Below are 12,910 nucleotides of genomic sequence, written 5' to 3' on the forward strand. Positions count from 1 at the left end.
CTACTGTACTGCTCTTAACCTCTCTTGGGTAAGGGGCAGTATTTTCACGTCCGGATGAAAAGCGTGCCCAAAGTAAACTGCCTGTTACTCAGGCCCAGAAGCTAGGATATGCATATAATTGGTAGATTTAGTTTCTAAAACTTTTAGAATTATGTCTGTGAGTGTAACGGAACTGATAAGGCAAAACCCCGAGGACAAACCATCCCCCCAAAAATACATTTCAGCCTACCACTATTTTCAATGGCTGTCACTTTTATTCTAAGGCCAAGTCCTCCCAGATTGCAGTTCCTAGTGCTTCCACTAGATGTCAACAGTCTTTAGAAAGAGTTTCATGCTGGTTTTTAGAAAAATTTGCCAGAAATTGTAGTTTTTCCAGGTGGCTCCCATTTTGTCTGTAGTGTTTCCAAGCACGTGAATGAGAGCGCGTTCTTTGGTATTTTTCTCCGGTAAAGACAATAACGATTCTTCGCTTTAAATTGTATAATTTATTTACGTATTAGGGTACCTAAGGTTTGATTATAAACGTTGTTTGACTTGTTTGGAAAAGTTTATTAGTAACGTTTGGGATTCATTTTGTATGTATTTTGATGGAGGGAAACTGGGTGGATTATTGACTGAAGCACGCCTGCTAAACTGAGTTTTTATGGATATAAAGAAGGACATTGTCGAACAAAAGGACCATTTGTGATGTATCTGGGACCTTTTGGAGTGCCAACAGAAGAAAATCATCAAAGGTAAGGCATTTATTATATCGCTATTTCTGACTTTCGTGGTGCACCTGCCTGGTTAAAATATGTTATTCATGCTTTTGTATGCGGGGCGACGCAGACTTCAGAACATTGTTAACGACCGTTTCACAGGTGCATGTTCATTATTTGTTTATGGTTCATTGAACGAGCATGGGAAACAGTGTTTAAACCCTTTACAATGAAGATCTGTGAAGTTATCTGGATTTTTACGAATTATCTTTGCAGGACAGGGTCCTGAAAAAGGGACGTTTCTTTTTTTTGCTGAGTTTATTTCTATTTATTATGGATCCCCATTAGCCAAGGCAGCAGCTACTCTATGGTTAGCTGATTAGCTGATATGTTAAACACCTGCCAAGGTGATGCAAGATCTGGCAGACAAATGCAGTGTCTGAGCAGAGGCACGCGCCCATTGAAATGAGTGCCATGCAAGACCTTAATTAGACCAAAAAGCTAAATGACTGCTAGCTCCACGCATGGCTAACCTTAATTAGACCAAAAAGCTTATTTTTGTTTATATTCATTTTGACAATAAGTTAGAGTGGTAACCCCCTCCCCTTGCATACTCTACTTTCTGTTCCCAACTGTAACGAAGACGCTGAGAGTCGAGAAGCAGGTGAAACCTTTAATAAAACAACAAACATTGAACCAGACAACATAACAGTAGCGTCTACGCATAAACACAGCATCAATACTGCCTGGGGAAAGAACCTAAGGGAATGACAGATAATGGGGAGGTAATGAGTGAGGTAATGGAGTCCAGGTGTGCCTCACGATGATGTGCAGGTGCACATAATGATGGATCCCAGGACTGGTGGTTAGTAAACCGACAACGTCGAGCTCCGGAGGGGAGGAGCGGGAGTAGACGTGACACTAACATTAAAACTGAAACTAAATAACATGAAAACGAAATAGAAATGTTTTTATAAAACTAAATAAAAAATAGGAAATCAGATCTGAAAATGAACTGAAACTAAACTGAATTTAAAATAAAATTCTTAAAAGGAATATAAATAGAAACACATTTAAATAACCTTGATACTGACTGAGATAACGTTATCTTTTCACCCTCTGTACATCTATTACTCAACTGCCTTGTCTTCTGCTTGGGCTTTTATGAAGTTACTTAAAGCAATAAAGTAATTTATGTTGGTAATAATATTATATTATTAATAAAATAAATAATGCATCTCACTCGCACTTCTTTATACTTTGGTTTTGGCCCTGACTTTCAGAAATGCTGACCTGACATTTTTAAGGGATTGAAATTCTGCAACATCCCAATAACATTGCCAGTCAGAGAGCCTCAGATAGTCATCATCCACCAACAACTCAATGTAGACATTGCTGCAGCTTTTAGAAAATCACACGATTGGGATATTTTGATGATGTATTCAAAGGTCCTTCGAGCCGGACAGAGTCATGGCTGTAGACAGGGCTCTTAAGTGCGAAGGGTTTGGTGGCATATGCAATGAAATATTTTGTTGTATGAACAGTAGTTTTATTTTGGGAGCGACTAGGAAAATAATCTCTCAGATAATAATTGTAAGGAAAAGGCTTCCCTGTACCATAGTTTCAGAGTGCCCTAGAGAACAAAGTGAGAGCAGATTCGTTAGCGTCATGGTTATACCATTACTACAACGAAAACGGCTTGCTTCTAGCCCAACCAGGACAAAAGATCTGACCCATATAGACAGACAGGTTAGCTGTCAATGTCACAAAAACGATGCATGCGCTTCAAAGGGGCAGAAGGCCATGTGTTACGGTTCTGGATGGCCAGACAGCTAGCAACAATGACAACAAGCTGCCATGTGTTACGGTTCTGGATGGCCAGACAGCTAGCAACAATGACAACAAGCTGCCATGTGTTGTTACGGTTCTGGATGGCCAGACAGCTAGCAACAATGACAACAAGCTGCCATGTGTCGTTACGGTTCTGGATGGCCAGACAGCTAGCAACAATGACAACAAGCTGCCATGTGTTGTTACGGTTCTGGATGGCCAGACAGCTAGCAACAATGACAACAAGCTGCCATGTGTTGTTACGGTTCTGGATGGCCAGACAGCTAGCAACAATGACAACAAGCTGCCATGTGTTGTTACGGTTCTGGATGGCCAGACAGCTAGCAACAATGACAACAAGCTGCCATGTGTTGTTACGGTTCTGGATGGCCAGACAGCTAGCAACAATGACAACAAGCTGCCATGTGTTGTTACGGTTCTGGATGGCCAGACAGCTAGCAACAATGACAACAAGCTGCCATGTGGCGAATAGTAAGTGACTCGTTTCAGCTCGTTTCAGCTCGTTTCAGCTAGTTTGATCTTGTTATTGATACCATGTCTTGTTACTTATTCGTTTCTAGGACACAACACGTGCTTCAAAAGTAGAATTCATAAAAGCCCAATATAGTCTGTATCACTATGAATTAAACACATCCTCTTTTCTGGTGCTCCTAACTCTGTAAAAAATGTTGAAGGGATACTTCAGGATGTTGGCAACGAAGCCCTTTATGTACTCCCCCAGAGTCAGAGGAACTCGTGGATACTGTCTTTATGTCTCTGCATCCAGTATGAAGAAAATTAGAGGTAGTTTCGCGAGCCAATGCTAACTAGTGTTAGCGTAATGACTGGACGTCTATGGTGTCTATTCGCAACGCTAGTTAGCAACTTCCTTTAAACTGAAGTATCCCTTTAATTTGGAACCATGCCTGTAGACTCATCTGGTCAGACACCATGCTGGACAAAAGGGAGGCCTCACACAATCAGTCTCAAAAGAGAGGCCTCACACAATCAGTCTCAGATGGAAACAGAGCATATAATGACTTGATCCTCCAGCATGTGTGTGTAAGTTTCTGTGTGCGTACGTGTGTGTGTGTGTGTGTGTACGTTTGGGTGTGTGTGTGCACTTAATGTTTATTAGGAAATTGTACTAATAATCTCATGTTATGAAACAAACAACTATTTTGTGGAGGTGTCACCGTCTGAAGCGCCCTTATGTATTCGACAAATTGTCAAATAAATTCAATCAATCAATCAATCAATGAATCAATCAATGATAACTCTGTCCTCTAGCAGAACACTCAACACCAGGAAGACAATAGAGTGTCAGATGGACACAGGACAAATGATAACTCTGTCCTCTAGCAGAACACTCAACACCAGGAAGACAATAGAGTGTCAGATGGACACAGGACAAATGATAACTCTGTCCTCTAGCAGAACACTCAACACCAGGAAGACAAAATAGAGAAGGAACATGGTAGATCCCAGCATCTTGTTCATCTTCCACTGACACACAGCAATACTGATGATGACGAAGAGGAGCATGAGGAATAGCAACACAATGGCACAGAACAGACCGTTGGAGCTGACGGGCACCGGAGCAAAACCATGGAGCGACGACCACATTAACCACGGGACTGGCAGGCTGGGGGAGAGGGGGAGAAAGATATTATTACCTTGTACAGCTTGGTTGACACATTTTAAGCAATTTGACTCATAACCCCATTTTTTTCATAGTCCTTTAAGCCTCTTTTCTCAGAGCCTGACCCACCCAGTTAGAGGATGTTACTCCATAGTTCTGGGGACTAGTGAACTACATCTAGGAATTTGATTACATTTTGCAGTAGCTTGGTGGTAGTTGAACTGAATTCAAATGTTGGTAGTCTTTTCAGTAGTTAACAGCTCTTTGAACATGTAGTGGTGTAGCTAACTGCTGGAACTACACACTATTGTTTTACCATGTAGCGGTGTAGCTAACTACTGGATCTACACACTACTGTTTTACCATGTAGCGGTGTAGCTAACTACTGGAACTACACACTACGGTTTTACCATGTAGCGGTGTAGCTAACTACTGGAACTACACACTACTGTTTTACCATGTAGCGGTGTAGCTAACTACTGGAACTACACACTACTGTTTTACCATGTAGCGGTGTAGCTAACTACTGGAACTACACACTACTGTTTTACCATGTAGCGGTGTAGCTAACTACTGGAACTACACACTACTGTTTTACCATGTAGCGGTGTAGCTAACTACTGGAACTACACACTACTGTTTTACCATGTAGCGGTGTAGCTAACTACTGGAACTACACACTACTGTTTTACCATGTAGCGGTGTAGCTAACTACTGGAACTACACACTACTGTTTTACCATGTAGCTAACTACTGGAACTACACACTACTGTTTTACCATGTAGCGGTGTAGCTAACTACTGGACCTACACGCTACTGTTTTACCATGTAGCGGTGTAGCTAACTACTGGAACTACACACTACTGTTTTACCATGTAGCGGTGTAGCTAACTACTGGAACTACACACTACTGTTTAACCATGTAGCGGTGTAGCTAACTACTGGAACTACACACTACTGTTTTACCATGTAGCGGTGTAGCTAACTACTGGAACTACACACTACTGTTTTACCATGTAGCGGTGTAGCTAACTACTGGAACTACACACTATTGTTTTACCATGTAGCGGTGTAGCTAACTGCTGGAACTACACACTACTGTTTTACCATGTAGCGGTGTAGCTAACTACTGGAACTACACACTACTGTTTAACCATGTAGCGGTGTAGCTAACTACTGGAACTACACACTATTGTTTTACCATGTAGCGGTGTAGCTAACTACTGGAACTACACACTATTGTTTTACCATGTAGCGGTGTAGCTAACTGCTGGAACTACACACTACTGTTTTACCATGTAGCGGTGTAGCTAACTACTGGAACTACACACTACTGTTTAACCATGTAGCGGTGTAGCTAACTACTGGAACTACACACTACTGTTTTACCATGTAGCGGTGTAGCTAACTACTGGAACTACACACTACTGTTTCACCATGTAGCGGTGTAGCTAACTACTGGAACTACACTACTGTTTTACCATGTAGCGGTGTAGCTAACTACTGGAAATACACACTACTGTTTTACCATGTAGCTAACTACTGGAACTACACACTACTGTTTTACCATGTAGCGGTGTAGCTAACTACTGGAACTACACACTACTGTTTTACCATGTAGCGGTGTAGCTAGCTACTGGAACTACACACTACTGTTTTACCATGTAGCGGTGTAGCTAACTACTGGAACTACACACTACTGTTTTACCATGTAGCGGTGTAGCTAACTACTGGAACTACACACTACTGTTTTACCATGTAGCGGTGTAGCTAACTACTGGAACTACACACTACTGTTTTACCATGTAGCGGTGTAGCTAACTACTGGAACTACACACTACTGTTTTACCATGTAGCTAACTACTGGAACTACACACTACTGTTTTACCATGTAGCGGACTACTGGAACTACACACTACTGTTTTACCATGTAGCGGTGTAGCTAACTACTGGAACTACACACTACTGTTTTACCATGTAGCGGTGTAGCTAACTACTGGAACTACACACTACTGTTTTACCATGTAGCTAACTGCTGGAACTACACACTACTGTTTTACCATGTAGCGGTGTAGCTAACTACTGGAACTACACACTACTGTTTTACCATGTAGCGGTGTAGCTAACTACTGGAACTACACACTACTGTTTTACCATGTAGCGGTGTAGCTAACTACTGGAACTACACACTACTGTTTTACCATGTAGCGGTGTAGCTAACTACTGGAACTACACACTACTGTTTTACCATGTAGCGGTGTAGCTAACTACTGGAACTACACACTACTGTTTTACCATGTAGCTAACTACTGGAACTACACACTACTGTTTTACCATGTAGCTAACTACTGGAACTACACACTACTGTTTTACCATGTAGCGGTGTAGCTAACTACTGGAACTACACACTACTGTTTTACCATGTAGCGGTGTAGCTAACTACTGGAACTACACACTACTGTTTTACCATGTAGCGGTGTAGCTAACTACTGGAACTACACACTACTGTTTTACCATGTAGCGGTGTAGCTAACTACTGGAACTACACAGTACTGTTTTACCATGTAGCGGTGTAGCTAACTACTGGAACTACACACTACTGTTTTACCGTGTAGCGGTGTAGCTAACTACTGGAACTACACACTACTGTTTTACCATGTAGCGGTGTAGCTAACTACTGGAACTACACACTACTGTTTTACCATGTAGCGGTGTAGCTAACTACTGGAACTACACACTACTGTTTTACCATGTAGCGGTGTAGCTAACTACTGGAACTACACACTACTGTTTTACCATGTAGCGGTGTAGCTAACTACTGGAACTACACACTACTGTTTTACCATGTAGCGGTGTAGCTAACTACCGGAACTACACACTACTGTTCAACCATGTAGCGGTGTAGCTAACTACTGGAACTACACACTACTGTTATTTACAAAAATAAACAATGGGTGAACTAAGCAAGAATTCATTTTACTTTTCTGCGACAGACCTGCCTAATTCTCACTTAAAACATTGTTTTTGTGTTTAATAGGCCAAATTACACATTTGGTTAACATCTGATTCCAGAGCAGTGGCGTCATGCCCATAGGGGGCACAGGGGCACATGCTCTCTCAAATAGGGCAGCCGGTAGCCTAGCGGTTAGCGCGTTGGGCCAGTAACTGAAAGATTTGTCTCGAATCCCTTAGCCGACAATGTTAAAAATATGTGGATGTGCCCTTGAGCAAGACACGTAAGCCTAATAGCACTGGATAAGAGTGTTGACTAAAATGTAATTTGACCTGTTTTTCGTTACATTTTTTGTTTCTCTGTAATAATACTAACCACATACCAATATTATGAAGTTGGCTTTAGTTAGCCCAGATAGGTTCCCAACCTCGTAAGTAGCTACCAAGAAGCCATTTCAAGTTAGAGTAGCTAGCTTGTCTAAACACCTTAACTGGCATGCCTGCTGGAAAGGTTGATAGACTTTAGAAAGCGGGCAATAACTACATATACTAAATAAGACTCACTTTCCTTTCAATTTTTTACCCAGATTTAGAGTATAGTTTCTTTAAAAACTAAAGAACCACCAGCCAGGAAGATACAGACAGCTCATGAGGTATGCTTAGATATGCATAAAAATATTTTAAAAATAGAATGAAGCATGATTATGGCTCCAGATTGCAGGGAAAATCCCCTGCTCCAGAGAAATCTGTTCTTGCCATTTGTAGTCTATGACATTCCAGATTTCGATATGGTCATTTATAACTAAGTAGTTTGGGATGTAGGGAACTAGCTTTTAAAATAAATTTTAGAAAAGTAAACGTATTTTCTCTTAAGGGTAGCTTTATTGTAGTTTAACATCATCCAGTGTGCAGTGAGGGTACTCACCCCATGGTGATGTCGAAGATGTTGGAGCCCACAGAGCTGGACACAGCCATATCCCCCAGTCCTTTACGGGCCACAATAACACTAGTGATGAGGTCAGGGATGGACGTTCCTGCAGCCAGGATGGTTAGGCCCATGATCTCCTCTGAGATGCCTATGGTCTCTCCCACCTGACAGAAACAGGGTGTTAGGTTCTAATAGTGTTCTATTTGACTCAGTAGTGGTAGTGAGAGTAACACAAGGTGTTGGTTCTAATAGTGTTGTATTTGACTCAGTAGTGGTAGTGAGAGGAACACAAGGTGTTGGTTCTAATAGTGTTCTATTTGACTCAGTAGTGGTAGTGAGAGGAACACAAGGTGTTGGTTCTAATAGTGTTCTATTTGACTCAGTAGTGGTAGTGAGAGTAACACAAGGTGTTGGTTCTAATAGTGTTCTATTTGACTCAGTAGTGGTAGTGAGAGGAACACAAGGTGTTGGTTCTAATAGTGTTCTATTTGACTCAGTAGTGGTAGTGAGAGGAACACAAGGTGTTGGTTCTAATAGTGTTGTATTTGACTCAGTAGTGAGAGTAACACAAGGTGTTGGTTCTAATAGTGTTCTATTTGACTCAGTAGTGGTAGTGAGAGGAACACAAGGTGTTGGTTCTAATAGTGTTCTATTTGACTCAGTAGTGGTAGTGAGAGGAACACAAGGTGTTGGTTCTAATAGTGTTCTATTTGACTCAGTAGTGGTAGTGAGAGTAACACAAGGTGTTGGTTCTAATAGTGTTCTATTTGACTCAGTAGTGGTAGTGAGAGGAACACAAGGTGTTGGTTCTAATAGTGTTCTATTTGACTCAGTAGTGGTAGTGAGAGTAACACAAGGTGTTGGTTCTAATAGTGTTATATTTGACTCAGTAGTGAGAGTAACACAAGGTGTTGGTTCTAATAGTGTTCTATTTGACTCAGTAGTGGTAGTGAGAGGAACACAAGGTGTTGGTTCTAATAGTGTTATATTTGACTCAGTAGTGAGAGGAACACAAGGTGTTGGTTCTAATAGTGTTGTATTTGACTCAGTAGTGGTAGTGAGAGGAACACAAGGTGTTGGTTCTAATAGTGTTATATTTGACTCAGTAGTGAGAGGAACACAAGGTGTTGGTTCTAATAGTGTTCTATTTGACTCAGTAGTGAGAGGAACACAAGGTGTTGGTTCTAATAGTGTTCTATTTGACTCAGTAGTGAGAGGAACACAAGGTGTTGGTTCTAATAGTGTTGTATTTGACTCAGTAGTGGTAGTGAGAGGAACACAAGGTGTTGGTTCTAATAGTGTTCTATTTGACTCAGTAGTGAGAGGAACACAAGGTGTTGGTTCTAATAGTGTTGTATTTGACTCAGTAGTGGTAGTGAGAGGAACACAAGGTGTTGGTTCTAATAGTGTTATATTTGACTCAGTAGTGAGAGGAACACAAGGTGTTGGTTCTAATAGTGTTCTATTTGACTCAGTAGTGGTAGTGAGAGGAACACAAGGTGTTGGTTCTAATAGTGTTCTATTTGACTCAGTAGTGGTAGTGAGAGGAACACAAGGTGTTGGTTCTAATAGTGTTATATTTGACTCAGTAGTGGTAGTGAGAGGAACACAAGGTGTTGGTTCTAATAGTGTTCTATTTGACTCAGTAGTGAGAGTAACACAAGGTGTTGGTTCTAATAGTGTTCTATTTGACTCAGTAGTGGTAGTGAGAGTAACACAAGGTGTTGGTTCTAATAGTGTTGTATTTGACTCAGTAGTGAGAGTAACACAAGGTGTTGGTTCTAATAGTGTTCTATTTGACTCAGTAGTGAGAGGAACACAAGGTGTTGGTTCTAATAGTGTTCTATTTGACTCAGTAGTGGTAGTGAGAGGAACACAAGGTGTTGGTTCTAATAGTGTTCTATTTGACTCAGTAGTGGTAGTGAGAGGAACACAAGGTGTTGGTTCTAATAGTGTTCTATTTGACTCAGTAGTGAGAGTAACACAAGGTGTTGGTTCTAATAGTGTTCTATTTGACTCAGTAGTGAGAGTAACACAAGGTGTTGGTTCTAATAGTGTTGTATTTGACTCAGTAGTGGTAGTGAGAGGAACACAAGGTGTTGGTTCTAATAGTGTTCTATTTGACTCAGTAGTGGTAGTGAGAGGAACACAAGGTGTTGGTTCTAATAGTGTTCTATTTGACTCAGTAGTGGTAGTGAGAGGAACACAAGGTGTTGGTTCTAATAGTGTTCTATTTGACTCAGTAGTGAGAGGAACACAAGGTGTTGGTTCTAATAGTGTTCTATTTGACTCAGTAGTGGTAGTGAGAGGAACACAAGGTGTTGGTTCTAATAGTGTTCTATTTGACTCAGTAGTGGTAGTGAGAGGAACACAAGGTGTTGGTTCTAATAGTGTTCTATTTGACTCAGTAGTGGTAGTGAGAGGAACACAAGGTGTTGGTTCTAATAGTGTTCTATTTGACTCAGTAGTGGTAGTGAGAGGAACACAAGGTGTTGGTTCTAATAGTGTTCTATTTGACTCAGTAGTGGTAGTGAGAGTAACACAAGGTGTTGGTTCTAATAGTGTTCTATTTGACTCAGTAGTGGTAGTGAGAGGAACACAAGGTGTTGGTTCTAATAGTGTTCTATTTGACTCAGTAGTGGTAGTGAGAGGAACACAAGGTGTTGGTTCTAATAGTGTTCTATTTGACTCAGTAGTGAGAGTAACACAAGGTGTTGGTTCTAATAGTGTTCTATTTGACTCAGTAGTGGTAGTGAGAGGAACACAAGGTGTTGGTTCTAATAGTGTTATATTTGACTCAGTAGTGAGAGGAACACAAGGTGTTGGTTCTAATAGTGTTCTATTTGACTCAGTAGTGGTAGTGAGAGGAACACAAGGTGTTGGTTCTAATAGTGTTATATTTGACTCAGTAGTGGTAGTGAGAGGAACACAAGGTGTTGGTTCTAATAGTGTTCTATTTGACTCAGTAGTGGTAGTGAGAGTAACACAAGGTGTTGGTTCTAATAGTGTTCTATTTGACTCAGTAGTGGTAGTGAGAGGAACACAAGGTGTTGGTTCTAATAGTGTTCTATTTGACTCAGTAGTGGTAGTGAGAGTAACACAAGGTGTTGGTTCTAATAGTGTTATATTTGACTCAGTAGTGAGAGTAACACAAGGTGTTGGTTCTAATAGTGTTCTATTTGACTCAGTAGTGGTAGTGAGAGGAACACAAGGTGTTGGTTCTAATAGTGTTATATTTGACTCAGTAGTGAGAGGAACACAAGGTGTTGGTTCTAATAGTGTTGTATTTGACTCAGTAGTGGTAGTGAGAGGAACACAAGGTGTTGGTTCTAATAGTGTTATATTTGACTCAGTAGTGAGAGGAACACAAGGTGTTGGTTCTAATAGTGTTCTATTTGACTCAGTAGTGAGAGGAACACAAGGTGTTGGTTCTAATAGTGTTCTATTTGACTCAGTAGTGAGAGGAACACAAGGTGTTGGTTCTAATAGTGTTGTATTTGACTCAGTAGTGGTAGTGAGAGGAACACAAGGTGTTGGTTCTAATAGTGTTATATTTGACTCAGTAGTGAGAGTAACACAAGGTGTTGGTTCTAATAGTGTTCTATTTGACTCAGTAGTGGTAGTGAGAGGAACACAAGGTGTTGGTTCTAATAGTGTTGTATTTGACTCAGTAGTGGTAGTGAGAGGAACACAAGGTGTTGGTTCTAATAGTGTTATATTTGACTCAGTAGTGAGAGGAACACAAGGTGTTGGTTCTAATAGTGTTCTATTTGACTCAGTAGTGAGAGGAACACAAGGTGTTGGTTCTAATAGTGTTCTATTTGACTCAGTAGTGAGAGGAACACAAGGTGTTGGTTCTAATAGTGTTGTATTTGACTCAGTAGTGGTAGTGAGAGGAACACAAGGTGTTGGTTCTAATAGTGTTATATTTGACTCAGTAGTGAGAGGAACACAAGGTGTTGGTTCTAATAGTGTTCTATTTGACTCAGTAGTGGTAGTGAGAGGAACACAAGGTGTTGGTTCTAATAGTGTTCTATTTGACTCAGTAGTGGTAGTGAGAGGAACACAAGGTGTTGGTTCTAATAGTGTTATATTTGACTCAGTAGTGGTAGTGAGAGGAACACAAGGTGTTGGTTCTAATAGTGTTCTATTTGACTCAGTAGTGAGAGTAACACAAGGTGTTGGTTCTAATAGTGTTCTATTTGACTCAGTAGTGGTAGTGAGAGTAACACAAGGTGTTGGTTCTAATAGTGTTGTATTTGACTCAGTAGTGAGAGTAACACAAGGTGTTGGTTCTAATAGTGTTGTATTTGACTCAGTAGTGGTAGTGAGAGGAACACAAGGTGTTGGTTCTAATAGTGTTCTATTTGACTCAGTAGTGAGAGGAACACAAGGTGTTGGTTCTAATAATGTTCTATTTGACTCAGTAGTGGTAGTGAGAGGAACACAAGGTGTTGGTTCTAATAGTGTTCTATTTGACTCAGTAGTGGTAGTGAGAGGAACACAAGGTGTTGGTTCTAATAGTGTTCTATTTGACTCAGTAGTGAGAGTAACACAAGGTGTTGGTTCTAATAGTGTTCTATTTGACTCAGTAGTGAGAGTAACACAAGGTGTTGGTTCTAATAGTGTTGTATTTGACTCAGTAGTGGTAGTGAGAGGAACACAAGGTGTTGGTTCTAATAGTGTTCTATTTGACTCAGTAGTGGTAGTGAGAGGAACACAAGGTGTTGGTTCTAATAGTGTTCTATTTGACTCAGTAGTGGTAGTGAGAGGAACACAAGGTGTTGGTTCTAATAGTGTTCTATTTGACTCAGTAGTGAGAGGAACAAAAGGTGTTGGTTCTAATAGTGTTCTATTTGA

The 12,910-nt window shown here is 40.7% G+C and overlaps 1 protein-coding gene across 1 annotated transcript in view; it reads right to left on the reverse strand.

Moving 5' to 3' along the window:
• Positions 1 to 1,370: 1,370 nt before the first annotated feature.
• The window catches only part of LOC129861885 (sodium/potassium/calcium exchanger 1-like), a 103,040-nt gene continuing 91,500 nt past the window's right edge, over positions 1,371 to 12,910 (reverse strand). The window contains exons 8-9 of the mRNA XM_055933054.1: positions 8,048 to 8,214; positions 1,371 to 4,173 (exon numbers count right to left, since the gene is read on the reverse strand). Coding sequence (XP_055789029.1) covers positions 3,924 to 4,173; positions 8,048 to 8,214 — 417 coding nt within the window. The 3' untranslated portion in view covers positions 1,371 to 3,923. The remainder of the gene's footprint in view (positions 4,174 to 8,047; positions 8,215 to 12,910) is intronic.

Source organism: Salvelinus fontinalis, chromosome 9 (genome assembly GCF_029448725.1).
Source record: "Salvelinus fontinalis isolate EN_2023a chromosome 9, ASM2944872v1, whole genome shotgun sequence".
NCBI classification, from domain to species: domain Eukaryota; kingdom Metazoa; phylum Chordata; class Actinopteri; order Salmoniformes; family Salmonidae; genus Salvelinus; species Salvelinus fontinalis.